Source organism: Tyto alba, unplaced genomic scaffold, assembly GCF_018691265.1.
Source record: "Tyto alba isolate M040663 unplaced genomic scaffold, T.alba_DEE_v4.0 Super-Scaffold_16, whole genome shotgun sequence".
NCBI classification, from domain to species: domain Eukaryota; kingdom Metazoa; phylum Chordata; class Aves; order Strigiformes; family Tytonidae; genus Tyto; species Tyto alba.
In genome coordinates, this window is record NW_024881278.1 from 8556577 (window position 1) to 8569500 (window position 12924).

The following is a 12924-nucleotide window of genomic DNA, read 5'->3' on the forward strand; positions in this document are numbered from 1 at the left end:
TAGTGGTTTGGTTTGCAGCATCTGTTGGGAGCTGGGCACGTGTTCTTGTGTATTCACCTGCAAAAGTTCCTCTAGAAGGATGATTCAGTTACAAAGAACCCAAAAGATTGGAACCAAGCAGATACTGAAAACTGTGTGATGTAGGCTGTTTTCCAAAACAACTCACTTTTACTGAAAACTGTCCTCTGTCTGAGGCCCAGCATGATCTCCTACAACACTGCTCAACCAGGTGTCTGTGGCCTTCCAGGGTGAGTTATTAACATGGCCATACAAGAAAAAAACAGGCTGTTTCAGGGAATTTACTTAGCATAACCTCTTGTAAACAGGAGAGGCTGCAGTCTAGAAATAACCGTTTTGGCAAATACATATCACCAGCCTAAAGTTTCTCTTCTTTGGTCATTTTCCAAGACCATAGGTATTTTCCTGCTGGTGTGACAGGAAGACCTACAGTGAGCAGTCAGGCACAGGCTGGTGCAGGCAGGGACTGGGGCTGGGTACACATCTGTATGTACATATATGCACACATCCATATATATGAATGTGCATTTGCATGTGCATTTGTAGATGTATATGTATGTGTATACATACATATACATGTGTATATGTGCATAAGTATATGGATACACATATATGTGTATATATCTATACACATATAGATGTGTGTATATACACACACATATATATATGTATATATGTGTATATGATTTATTCATTTGGTTCAGATCTGGGATGCAGGCTGCCCTGTGATGCAATTATTTTAGTGTCTATAGGTGTATATATATGCACATATATGTATACATCTATCCATATATATATATATATATGCATGTAGGTATATCTGTGAGTATGTTTGTGTGCCTAAATACACTTTATACACTTTCCCAAGCTCCTACTGTTGCTGCACTCAGAGCCAGAGCAAGGAGGCAGCCGGATCTCGGAGCCCATCAATTCTTGGCTCTTAATGATGAACAAATGCCCTCCCGTCACCCGCTGGTGGTGGCCTGGACTCACCAGCCCCGACGGGGACACCCAAGGTTATGCAGGACGAAGCTGGGGGGGGGGGGGGGGGGGGCTATTCTTTCCCGGGCTAGCATCAGCATCGCTGGATGTCCGAGGACACCACTTCTCCTCCAGCCAGCTCCTGTTCTGAACTCCTCCTCACACTTGCAAATAAACCGGAGCAAGGTGAGACACGCAGGGGCCTCACCCGGAGCTGTAGGGGATGGCTCGAAGCACAGGGCGATGCAGGGGCAGACCCCGTGAGAGCAGCCTGTACTCATGCCAAACGTCTGTGAGCCCCACTTCCACAGAACGGCTTGTTTCTAACCAGAGAGATGGTTTTAAACCTTTATGGTTCTTAGCACGCTAAAAAGAAAATAAATATGTGGTCCACCAGCGAGTCTCCAGTAACAAAGTGCAGGTCTTTGAACGAGGTCTGTAATGTTCTCCATCCTGCTCTGTGCTCTCGAAAGAAACGGTGCTAAAGATATATGGGGCAGGTAGAGCTGATGGAAACAGTTTCAACCTCATTTTTTTTCTGTCAGAAAATGCCATTTCATCAAAATTGACATGTTCCAAGGGATGGTATTGATTTTGACAAAACTGTTGCTGAAAAAGTGTCAGTGTGGATTGTTTCCACCCTCTCACTTTGTTGAAATAAATTCAAAAAGTTCCACTCCAATCAAGCCCAATTTTCTCTGGATTATGTCAGTCTGCTTGCACAGAGAGGAATTTGCTGTGAGTCTGGATCGTGGAGAGGCAGAGCAGCATTTCACGTCACCCTACTTAAGAGACTGATTTTATTTTGGGATTTATTTGGGGGGTCTTTGCTCCCAGCATTCTTCTGGGATGGAGAATGACTTGGCTGAAGTGTGTGGGGTGGGACTGAGTTCCCCCTGGGGATTCTCCACATGCCCCTCCTTTGCCATTCAAAAATGCCATCTTCCCTTCTCTCTTTAGGGAGCAAGTGAGGCAACGAACCATCCTCTCAACTTTGGTAGGTCTTCATTCTTGTGAGATGAGAAAATTCTCTATTAGCTATACAAAATACCCGAGGGAGGTTTCGAGGTGAGAATTATCCACCCCCAGCAAATTCCAGTCCCTCTACCCCTCAGATCTCCTGTAAGTGCCCCCCAGCCCCTCTAAGTTCCCCTTCCACGCTGTCTGCATTCAGATCAGCCCAATTTCCTTCTGGACACAAGAAGAAAAGGCTGAGTGCTGGGCAGGGGTGGCTTTCCCCTCCTCAGTCCGGATGTTCAGACCTGAGTGTGAACTCTGAACATCCTGGACTTCCAACTGGAGAGAGCCATGCCCATTTCCAACTGTAAATGTCTAAATTTCTAACTGGGAGCACCCAGTAATCTCAGTAGCAGCTCTTGCTGCCGGGCCATGATGCCCTGCTGCCAGCATCCACACCGGGACCCCCATTTTGCTCTCTTAGATGCATTGCTTGTCCAGACCTCTGCTCAGCCCAAGTCCAGTTGTCCCACCCATCACTGGGCTGGGCTGAACTGGGTGTTTGTACAGCCGACAAGACACAGCCTGTACCACAAGGCTCACATTCCTGCAGCAGGCAAGGGGGGAGCATGGGGCTTGCTCCTGGTGGGGGGGAACAGCTACCAAGAGTGTTTTCCCACCCAGCAAGATTCCTCCTTAACCCTCCTCGCTGGGGACACCCAACCATGGTGTCCTCAACCTGCCTCAACAAGCGACAGCAGATCTGCATGGGGACAGGCCACTGGGTTTTGCTTTTCGGTTGCTCTGCCTGCACCAGAAATGCTGCCAGGCAGGGAAATGGGGGCCAGCGGGGGACAGGCTTCGAGGTGAGCAATTGTGGGTGTGTGTGTCTGTGCAGCTGATCCCAAATGGAGCCCGTCCAGCTCTGCGATAGGATCAGTCAGGACAGATAACCAACCCACAGCTTCCTTGTGAAAACTCCTCTCTCACAGCAAATCACGGCAGGGAAAAGGAAGGCAGCTACAAGCTTCCAAAGACCTGAATTAAATTCAGTGGCTGAAACAATCCCCCCAAAAGGTGTGTTGCTTTAATAAGAAAGTCCCTTCCCTAAGCATAATTGTTAAAACTGCATTTTTAATAAAGGCTACTGACAGTCAAACAGTCAAGAAAAGAACAGAAACCAGAAGCTTGACTGCACAAAAGCCACTCTGCTGTTACCCAGCATGCCTCGCTCTGCTCCCCGTGCCTGCCCGCCTTTGAGCAGCATCCCACAGATTGTCACAGCAGCTCTTCGTGGTACCTCAGCCCCAAATACCTGCGGAAGAGCCGGCTTCTGCTGTGGCTGGGAATATGCTCTGCGTGTCTGCCTGTTCCCAGCTGGGAAAGGGGAGGCTGCCCAGCCAGCTGCTGGTACGTGTTTGTGGAACAATAGGGTCTCCCTCTGGTGGCAAATTCCACCCGAGGTGTGCTGACACCACAGGGATGGGGCTGGGTGACAGTACAGCTGGCTTCCAGCCGGCTGCCCAGGCATTGCGTGGCTGTGGGGATGAAGGGGCTCATGGCTCTGCTACCACTGGCCTCCGCCTTAGCAGGGGTTCCCCAGGATGTCCCAGACAGCACCGCTGCCATGAGCTTCCTTCAAAAGCCTCTGGAGAAGTGGGCACACAATGCATCCCATCAGATGATTCATCCCAATCAGATGATGCACCCCACCATCACACAGTGCATCCCACCATCACACATCATCCCTCACATTATGCATTCCACTATCACACGAGGCATCCCATCACACAACACATTCCTGACATGGCATGGACGGAGCCCCAGCAGTCTTAGCCCCGAGGCTGGGTCCCCAGGCTCAGGACATGGTGCCTTGCCCATGTGCAGCACTCCTCTGGCTTGCGAAGGGCTGTCTTTGCCTTGGGGCTGTGGCGGATGCTAAGCACCGAGTTGTTGTTCAGGGTTTTTGGCAGGTTCATGACAGCCTTGGAAGGGAATAACTCAGGCACTCTCGCGCCATCCCAGCAAGACACTAATTAAAAGGATCAGACTCTGCACTACATCTCAGTCTGACTGCAGCACTCATGTCTCACTCGTCCCAGACGTCTGCCAGAGCCCCCCAGTCCCGTCTCCACAGAGTGCAGGAGCACTGCCCCATCCCACGTCGGGTGGAGGACGTGAGGAGTCACAGCTGGGTCCCCACAGAGCAGGCTGCTGCAAACCCAGCGAACAGCAAACATCAAGCTGAGCGTGGGGTGCTGGGAGGTGGGGGCTTTAGCGTGCATCCAGCCCTGAATTACCCCAATGGCTTTAGGAGCCAGAAGGTGCTGCAGGGCTAGACGTGGCTGGCAGAACAGAACAGCCACTGTGGGGCACAGCACGGCATTTTCAGGCTATTTCAGCCTTTTTATGATGGGCTGCCACCACGTTGGTGGGCATCCTCATTTACCCAGCCCCCTCCACAGCATGGGAGCTCAGCACGGGGAACCAGCTTCTCCCAGCTTCCCTGCAGAAGCACTTTTGGGGAGCCCTGTACAGAGGACAGGCAAGTTTCTTCAGGCTCATGAGCAGTAAGGTTTCAGCATTGGGGAAGTGAAGGGCTCCTCTGATCTCCCAGACCAGCAGAGTCCCAAGAGAAGCAGGGCTTGGGCTGTCCCCATGCTCCCCTCTTCCCTGGGAGGGGTTGTATTTCCCCAGCTGCTGTGGTGTCGGGGTGGACAGAAAGGCCGTGCGTGCTGCGTTCCAGTTTTAAGGGTGTTGCTGCCAGTCATCTTTTCCAAAGCTGCTCTGCCACATACTCAAATGCAGCTTTAAATGGATAAGCCTGGCAGGGGACTAGCCAGAGCTGTTAGTCATCTGTTTCAGGTGACTCGTCCATCCTCACATCCTTCAAAAATGCAGTCAGTGGCAGTCTGGCGGCAGATCTTGCTCTGGGACAGTGCTCTCGCCTACTTAAAATTCCCTCCTTTCCCTCTTGGGTTTTGTAGTCAGTTGCAAAGACCAGCTCTGGCTGGAGGCTTTGCAGCAGCAGAGGCAAAACTGAACTTTGCCACCCTGAGGTTGAAGGCAAAATAATTTCCTGGGGTGGGATGTCAAATTTGGCATCCCTCTTGCTCCCTCCCTCCCACAAAGACACACTCTCTGCAAAAAACGCAGGCGTGTATTCTCCTGCCAGGATATTTCTTCCCTGCCCGGCTGTAGGACCTTCCCCTTCTCCAGACAATGAAGGGACCGAAGCCAATGGCAGCGGCTGGTAGAGCCAGGGAATGTGAAAGCCCAGTGGAGCCCGTCCTGAACGCGCCCCAGCCGGCTGGACAGGAGGGGGATAACAAACCCTGGTGGGTGGGCTGCGAGGGGCAGCCCTACTTCCAGCCCCCTGCTCACCCGTGGCCAGGTGAGGCAGGTGGGAGCCAGCCTGGGGCTTGGGAGGGGGTGGCCACCCACCTCCCTGTTTGTGCCCAGAGATGTCCCGTAGCCCCACATCTTCAGGAGTCACCCAGCAGAGCCACAGCCCTCATCCTCAGTGGAGGAGAACCCCAAATCTGCCCACGCAATTAGACACAAGGAGCACGGCTACAACACCAGCCCCCAACCCCCCGGTGGGTGGGTGCACAAATCCAGAGCTGGCACAGAGTGATTCCTCCCAGCCAAGTGCCCCCAAGATCCCACCGGGTCTCTGCTGCTTACAGGGAACCCACAGATGCTGCCTGAGGCTGGGGGGGCACCAAGAGAAGCCACAGTGCTCGGCCAGCCCCCAAGGGAAGGAGGTGAGTGGCGTGTGCCCACGGTAGTCACTTTTTATTAAGGTTTGTTATTATAAAAATAGATCATAAACTGTTGTGGCACACTGGTCCATTTGCACTCCGGGGCAGAGGCACTGGAAGGCTGGGGCAGAGAAGGCTCCATCACACAGATTATCTGGCCATGGCCTGGGGAAGCCAGAAACTGGGAAACGGGCTCCCTTGGTCTGGGACAGAGCTGGTGATGCTCCGAGAGATGGGGCTGGGGACAGAAGTGTTCACTGCCCTGCATCCAATGGTCTTCAGGGACATGGGAAGGAGAAAGAAAAACTGAAAGCAAAGGGGAAAAAAAAAAAAAAAAAAGGCAAAATAAAGAAAGAAGACTGAGTCTCTTCTGTCACCCTTTTCCAATCCAATGGAGGCAAAACATCCCTCCGGGCAGTGTGAGCAAACATCCCTGCGCAGGGAATTGCCGTGGGAGTATGGCACCTCTCACCACCCGGGCTGTCTCTTCGTCCCCACAGGTACCTGCCGGAGGCGGTGGTGCTTCAGGTACAGTTTGGTGGCACTTTGGCTACAGTTTGGTGGCACTTTGGGCTTCGATTACAGTTTGCAGGTGCTTTTCCCAGGAGTCCCTGTCTCTAGATGACTGCTCCACGGCTCTAGGAAGAGGAGGCTGGGATAGAGAGTCCATGGAGGGTATTTAGGGGGTCCGGAGGTTTCCCCACAGGGCTGGCAGGTTTTCTGTCCACAGCTGCAGAAAGGGGGAGGGGGGAGAGGCATAGGAGAATAAAAGACAACAACAAGGCAGTGGATTGATGGACTCCAAACACATTGCTGCAGCCAGGCACATCCCATATCTGCATGCATGCGGACCCTCCTCCAACAGCCCCCCAGGAGTCACTTTACCCCTCTGACCCCCCCCATCCACCTGCCCCCCAGGAAAGCCATCCCTCCAGAAAGGGGCTCCCAGACTCCACATATCAGAGCTCTCCGTGGGAAACGGAGAGAGAAGCAGATGGGATGCATCTCCCAAGCAACTGTGATGATGCCAGAGCCCCTCAGCCATTGCCAGGAGTCTGGGTCTGCCTGGAGAGGTGACCCAGACCCATCCCAGCCACACAGAGATCCTGTCCCATGTGCCACCAGTGTCGAGAAGGAGATGGGGAAAGGGAAGGGGAGAGGAGAGGGTTCCCAGCCTCAGCCCATTCCAGGCCCATCCCACAGCTGGCTCAGGCCCCGTGGGTCCCCCCACACCCCACACACAGGCCTTCAGGGCACAGAGGAGATGCAAAGTGTCCCAGGGACGCTGTGGGCACAGGGATAAGCAGGGAGAATTTTCTGGGGAAACCGCAGCTGTGAAATCGGAAAAGGTCTGAACTAGAAGTTGAAAGTGCCCAGCCGAGTTTATCTTTTTTTCTCTCTCTTTCCTTATATCTTTATTTTCTGCTCTTGTTTCTTTCTTTCCTTCTCTCTCCTGCCCTCTTGCTGCCTTTCCCCCCCTCCCCGAGAGTACCAGGGGCCAGGAAGCGGGGAGCCCGGGTGCCCCCTCACACACCGGGAGGCCGCCCTTCCTCCACCAGCCCCCTGCTCAGGGCTGAGGGGAGGATCGTTTTGCTGGATAATCTGATATTTGACTTGTCCCAGATAAGTAGTGGAACCAGAAAACCGATCCAAATTCAATTAAAAAGGAAAAAAATAATTAAAAGAAAAAAAAAAAAAAGAGAGAAAGAAAGAAATGACACACAAAACCACAAAAACACAAAAGTTTAAAGAAAGTCTGTGGGCCTTTTGGCAGAGACAGTTTGAAGATTAGCAAGTCAAAAAACCCAGGCTCCAAGACACTTAAAACACCTCAAAAAATATACTAAATATAGGCGGGTCATCTTTCCTTCTTTGTTCGTTTTCTTGTCTTTTTTCATTCCTTTTTTTATTTTTTTCCTTCTTGCTTTCTGTCTTTCCTTTTCTTTCTTTCGTTTTTTTCTTCCCCTTTCCTTTCTCCCTCTCGATTTCTCATGTCCTGTTTTTTAATTATTTTTCCAGAGAATTGGTTTACAATTATCTATTTTCACTCATTGATACTTGCAATAACTCTTCCCCGGGACAGCTGATGTTATAACTCACAGCAGGTTGCCGTAGTTAGAAATGGTAAAGGGTCGTATTAAAATAAATAAATAAAAATTTAAACTCCAGAAAACCAACAATAAAGAAATGGACCAATAAGTGAGATATAAATTACAAATGTGAAAAATAATAGAAAGTCTAACACCACGAAAAGGAGAAAGATATCGATGGGATTTTTATAGCTAGAACAGATGAGTTGGAATTTTTAAAACGAAACCGCCGATCGAGGAAATAAAGCCTCCATCAATGAACCGAAATAATTAGCAGGAGAAACGTCCCAATTAATAGCCTCTATTATATGCGTTCAAACCGCATCCATGTGATCCTCATGGAGAGTTTATCTTTAACTACACCCCACGGCGGGGGATTTATCATGTTAATAATTCTTAGTCGGGATTTTCCTGCGTTATCTGCACGGCTCCCCGGTAAAATGGATGCCGTTAGTAAGTCTTTGTATCGTTTATATCTTTTTTTGTTTTGGTTTGGGGTTTTTTTGGTTGATTTTTTTTTTTTTTTTTTTTAAATCGAGCTGCCGCCGCAGCTCCTGTCCTGCCCCGCCGCACCCCGCAAATTCCGCCGAGAAAACCGTCCCTGTCCGGGGGGCGGGGGAACGACGAAAAATTAAAGATTCGCCCTAAATCCTCCCTCTTCCCTGGCGATTTCCAGCGCACACGAGTGAGGATGAACAGAAAAACTGATTTCCACTTTATAATCCCGATGTGCCGGCTGAGACCGGGCGGGAAGGCGCTGGACGGGCTGCGGGGGGGGGGGCTGGGGACGGACCCATCGAATACTGCGGCGGGGGGGCCGGGGGGGCCTCCCAGCCCTCGGCATGAGCTGAGGGACAGAGGGGACCGGGTCTGCCCGGGGTGGGGGTGGCGGCAGGGCAAACCCTGGGGACCGCCAGCCCCAGAGCCCTCATGGGGGTGGAGGGGAAATATTATAGATATTTAAAATATTCAGCGAGGTAACCTCAAATATCCTCTGCCTGAAGGTGGGGGACCCGCACGCACTCCCTCAGCACCCCCCCTCCAGTTCCACTCCCTCCCCTCCGGAGGCCCCGGGGGGATCCGCAGCCGCCCCCCGCGCCGCCCCGGGGGTTCCCCCCGCCGTGTGTGCGTGTGTGTGCCCCCCACTACGGCTCACCTTCCCTCCCGGGCTGCTTGAACGCCATCGCCGTGGCCAGGTCGCCGCCGTGCACCGCCACGCCGGGCCCGTGGTGGGCGAGGGGGCTGCCCTGCGGCTGCCAGGGGGGGCCCGGGGGGATGTAGCCGCCGGGCGCCCCGCCGAAGACGCCGGGTTGGTTGGAGGGGGGGTAGGCGCAGGCCGGGAGAAAGCCGCCCACCGAGGAGAGCCCCGGGGCGGGCTGGAGACAGGCACAAAGAGACACGGTAGGGTACGAGGGGAAGCATCGTTGTGCTGGGAAAGGGGAGGCGAGGGGGGCTCAAAACCAACCCACCCGGCTCTGGGTGTCGGGGTTGCCCCTCCCGGGGGTCCGGCTGGCCGCGGCGGTGCGGAGCCCGGGCGGAGGGGGAATGGGGGAAATTCGACCTCCGCTCCCCGCCTTGTGCCCTCCTGTCCCCCTCCTTGTCCCCTCCTGCTCCCCTCCTTGTCCCCTCCTGCTCCCCTCCTTGTCCCCTCCTGCTCCCCTCCTTGTCCCCTCCTGCCCCCCTCCTTGTCCCCTCCTGCTCCCTTCCCCCCCCAGCAGTTACCTGCGGGTATTTGATATCTCCTTCCATGGCAGCCTTGTCGATGCCATTGACCGCCTGGGCCGGGGGGAAGGCTGTCCTGTTCACGCTGGGCCAGTCTTCCATTTTGGGGGGGTAGGCAGACCCCTCTGTGCCAGCCAGAGCCCCTAGGGAGGAGAGGGAAGCGGCTCCGTTAGCGTTATCCATCGCCCCCACCAACCCCCGCCCCCCCCCGCCCCGGGATCCGGCCGCGGCCAGGCCCGAGCAAATTTAGTCCCCCGGAACAGGGATTGGGGTGAAAATTGAGGAAAGCTCGGGTTTGCAAGTGCCTCTTTGTATAAACCCGATGAGGATGGCGGCGGTGGTGGGGGGGGGAACACAGATCTACCTTGCCTCCCACGCCCCCGGGGCCGGGGCGACCCGGAAAAGTCTCGGTCCTGACGGCCGAAATTAGGTGTACCCTGCCTTGGTACCTCACCAAGGGGAGAAGGCTGTGGGGTGTGTGTGTGTGTGTCCCCCAAACCCGGTCCCTCTGCCCGGCTCTCCGCGCTGTGTCTCCCCCCTCCCGGTCACTTCCATGCTCCCGATAATTTAGGAGGCCCAATTTTTCTTCTGACGAAGGAGATTTATAAAAGTGACATCGGAATTTTAAAGATAAATGATTGCACGGAGGGAAACGCATGCGGTTGATTTACTCGGGCTTTTGGAAGGATAAAAGGACTCGCACCCCTCGCTCCCACCACGTCCCCGCGTGTGTGCCCCCCCGAAGCCGGCGGGGCAGCCGGGCTCGGGGCCGCGGCGCTCCGACCATCCTCCTCTCCGGCTTGGTTTTTACGAAAACCAGGGCAATTTCTCGGGGGGATTTCGGAGACCGCCGTGCCTGTTTTCCGAGGTGGCATGCCGCCTTATTTTTCCCCCTTTTTTCCTCTCCCTTGGTTTGTTTTCTCCCCCCTTTTTCACCCCCCTTCCATTTTTTTTTTTTTTTTTCCCCTTTGCAAAAGGAAATTCAGGGCTTCGAATTTGCGGTCGGCAATCTATCATCCCTACGAAAATATTTTCCACATTTTTCATAAAAAGTTCAAGATGTCTGAAGGCTCACCGCATCTGGCCCCGCCGCCCCGTCCTGACGGAGAGGAGTGCGGCGATCCAACAAAAAAAAAAAAACAAAAAACAAAACAAAACAAAAAAAAACACACCACCACCCCCTTCCCCCAAAAAAAATTGGGGGAGAGGGGGCCTTGGGGGAGGGGGGGCGAAAGAGCTGCTGGCCGGGAGGGGAAGGGGCGATCCCTGCCCGGGGGGCCGGAGCGTGGTACCCACCCGTCTGCTCCACGAAGGTGCGGATGCCGAGGATGTTGGTGACGGAGTGCGCCGAGGGCCAGGAGCGGGGCAGGCTGACGTGGGCCGCGGTCACGGGCGCCCCGGGGTGTCCCCCCATCTTGGCGGCCGGCGAGGCCATGGGGCCGGGGTAGGGGTACTGGTAGATGTGGTTGTAGGGCAGGGCGGGCTGGGGGGGCGGCTGCTTGCCGCCGTCGTAGGGGCCGGGCTGGGAGAGGCTCCCGATTTTGTTCCGCAGGATCCTGCTGATGGAGCTGACCGAGGGGACGTTGTACTTGTCGCAGACGCCGTCGGCCAGCAGCCGGTCGCGGATCTCCCAGGCGAAGATGCCCGGGTCTCCCTGCTTGTAGTCTCGGATGTGCTTGACCACGTTGGGGGTGGTGACCCGCGGCTTGCTGCCGCCGATGGCCCCGGGCAGGATGGAGCCGGTCTCGTTGTAACGGGCCAGGATCTTGCTGACGCAGCCGTGGGAGACGCGGAGCTGGCGGCTGATGTCGCAGGGCCGGATGCCGAGCTGCGCCAGCTCCACGATCCGCAGCCGGATGGCGTTGGGCAGCGGCCGCCCGTTGACGAAGACGCCGCCCAGTTGGTTCACCTCCCCGTACGGGTGCTCTGCGGCGGGGCGCGTTACCGGCGGGCAGCCCGCGGGGCACCGGCGGCGGCGGGGAGGGACCGGGACGGGGACCGGGACGGGGACCGGGACAGGGACCGGGACGGGGATCGGGACCGGGACGCGCCGCCGCCCGAGCCGTGGACCCCGCCGGCTGCCCGGCCGGCCCACGTCTAGGCGGCGAGCGGGCGTGGGACGGGGAAGGGTTGGGAAAAGGGAAAAAGGGGCGAAAAGGGAAGGGGGGAGGGAAAGGGAGGGGAGGGAGGAAAGGGAGAAAGGAAAAGGAGGAAAAGGAGGAAAAATTAAAAGGGGGAAAGAAAAAGGACGAAGGAATAAAAGGGGGAAGGGGAAAAAGGGGGGAAGGGGAGAAAGGAGGAAAGGGGGGAGAAGAGGGGGAAAGGGGGGAAAAAGAGAAAAAGGGGGAAAAGGAAAAGGGGAAAAGGAAAAGGGAAATGGGGAAAAGGGGGGAAATAGGGAAAAGGAAAAGGGGGAAAGGAAAATGAGAACGAGAGAGGAGAAAAATAGAGGGAGAGAGGAAAAAAAAACAGAAAGGAAGAAAGGAAAGGAGAAAGGAAGGGATAAAAAATGATAAATAAAGAGAGAAAAGGGAGAAATGAAGACGGGGGGGTAAGGATTAAAAATGTCAGAAAAAAGGAGAGGGGAAAAGAGACAACAAAAAGAGGGAAAAGGAAAGACAGGAAAAAGGAGATACAACGAGAACGGGCGAAAGAGTCCAAGGAGGAGAGCAGAGTGAAAGCGAAGGAAGGCAGCGGGGAAGGACGGGGCCGCCGAGCGCCTTCCCAGCCGGGCACGTCGTGCCGGACCCCCGCCCGCCACCACGACGGCCCGGAGGGCCGCGCCGCAGCCACGGGCCCGGGGACCGGCGGACGAGGGTCCGTCCCGGTGCCCCCACACCCCCCCAACACGGTTCCCCCCTCCCACCCCCCACCCCCGCCCCCCTTTCCCTTCCCCTCCGCGAAGCGACACCGCGGAGCCCGTCCCGGAGCCCTCCCCGCGGCCGCCCGCGCTTACCCATCGCCCGGCGCCGGGGGAACCCCGCTCCGGTGCCCGGGGAGGGGGCACCGCCTGCCAGCCGCGCCGCAGCCCCGGCCCCGGCCCCGGTCGCCGCCGCCGCCGGGCCGGCATAGAGGGGCCCGGGGAGCGGCGGAGGGCGGGCGGGCGGGCTGGGCGGGAGCCGGCGGCGGGGCGGCGGGGGTGTCCTGGCGGCGCCGGGCCGGTTCCCCGCTCGCGGGGAGCCCCCGCCGCTACTTGGGATCAATTTGACGTGGGAAACACGTCAATCTCGGCCGTCACGGTGGAGGCGCCGCCGCGGGCCGCCCATTGGCTCCCGCGCCTCTCCTAAATGGCCGCGGCCGCCGCGGAGAAAAGGGGGGGGGGGGGGGGGGGGGTGACACACACACACACACACACGACGGGGGGGAGTGGGGGACACGACACCCTCCGCCCG

At 56.0% G+C, this 12924-nt stretch overlaps 1 protein-coding gene across 2 annotated transcripts; it reads right to left on the reverse strand.

Annotated features, from left to right (window-relative positions):
* Positions 1-5756: 5756 nt before the first annotated feature.
* PAX1 (paired box 1) lies at positions 5757-12594 on the reverse strand. Of its 2 annotated transcripts, XR_006165034.1 has the most exons (6): positions 12489-12594; positions 10829-11458; positions 9533-9675; positions 8967-9186; positions 6225-6450; positions 5757-6026 (listed from the first exon to the last, which is right to left on the reverse strand). XR_006165034.1 is itself a non-coding variant. In XM_042789653.1 (5 exons), exons 1-5 carry the CDS (start codon positions 12490-12492, stop codon positions 6359-6361), a joined length of 1089 nt encoding a protein of 362 aa, XP_042645587.1. In that variant the 5' UTR covers positions 12493-12594; the 3' UTR covers positions 5757-6358. The 2 variants fall into 2 exon arrangements, 1 of the variants encoding a protein (XP_042645587.1); XM_042789653.1 differs by having other exon boundaries at positions 5757-6450.
* Positions 12595-12924: the final 330 nt, after the last annotated feature.

Coding starts and splice junctions, on each gene's coding strand:
- PAX1 (XM_042789653.1), bottom strand. Junction 9,676..10,828: donor CACCTTCGTGGAGCAGACGG/GTGGGTACCACG, acceptor TCTCCTCCCTAG/GGGCTCTGGCTGGCACAGAG. Junction 9,187..9,532: donor GAGATATCAAATACCCGCAG/GTAACTGCTGGG, acceptor GCCTGTCTCCAG/CCCGCCCCGGGGCTCTCCTC.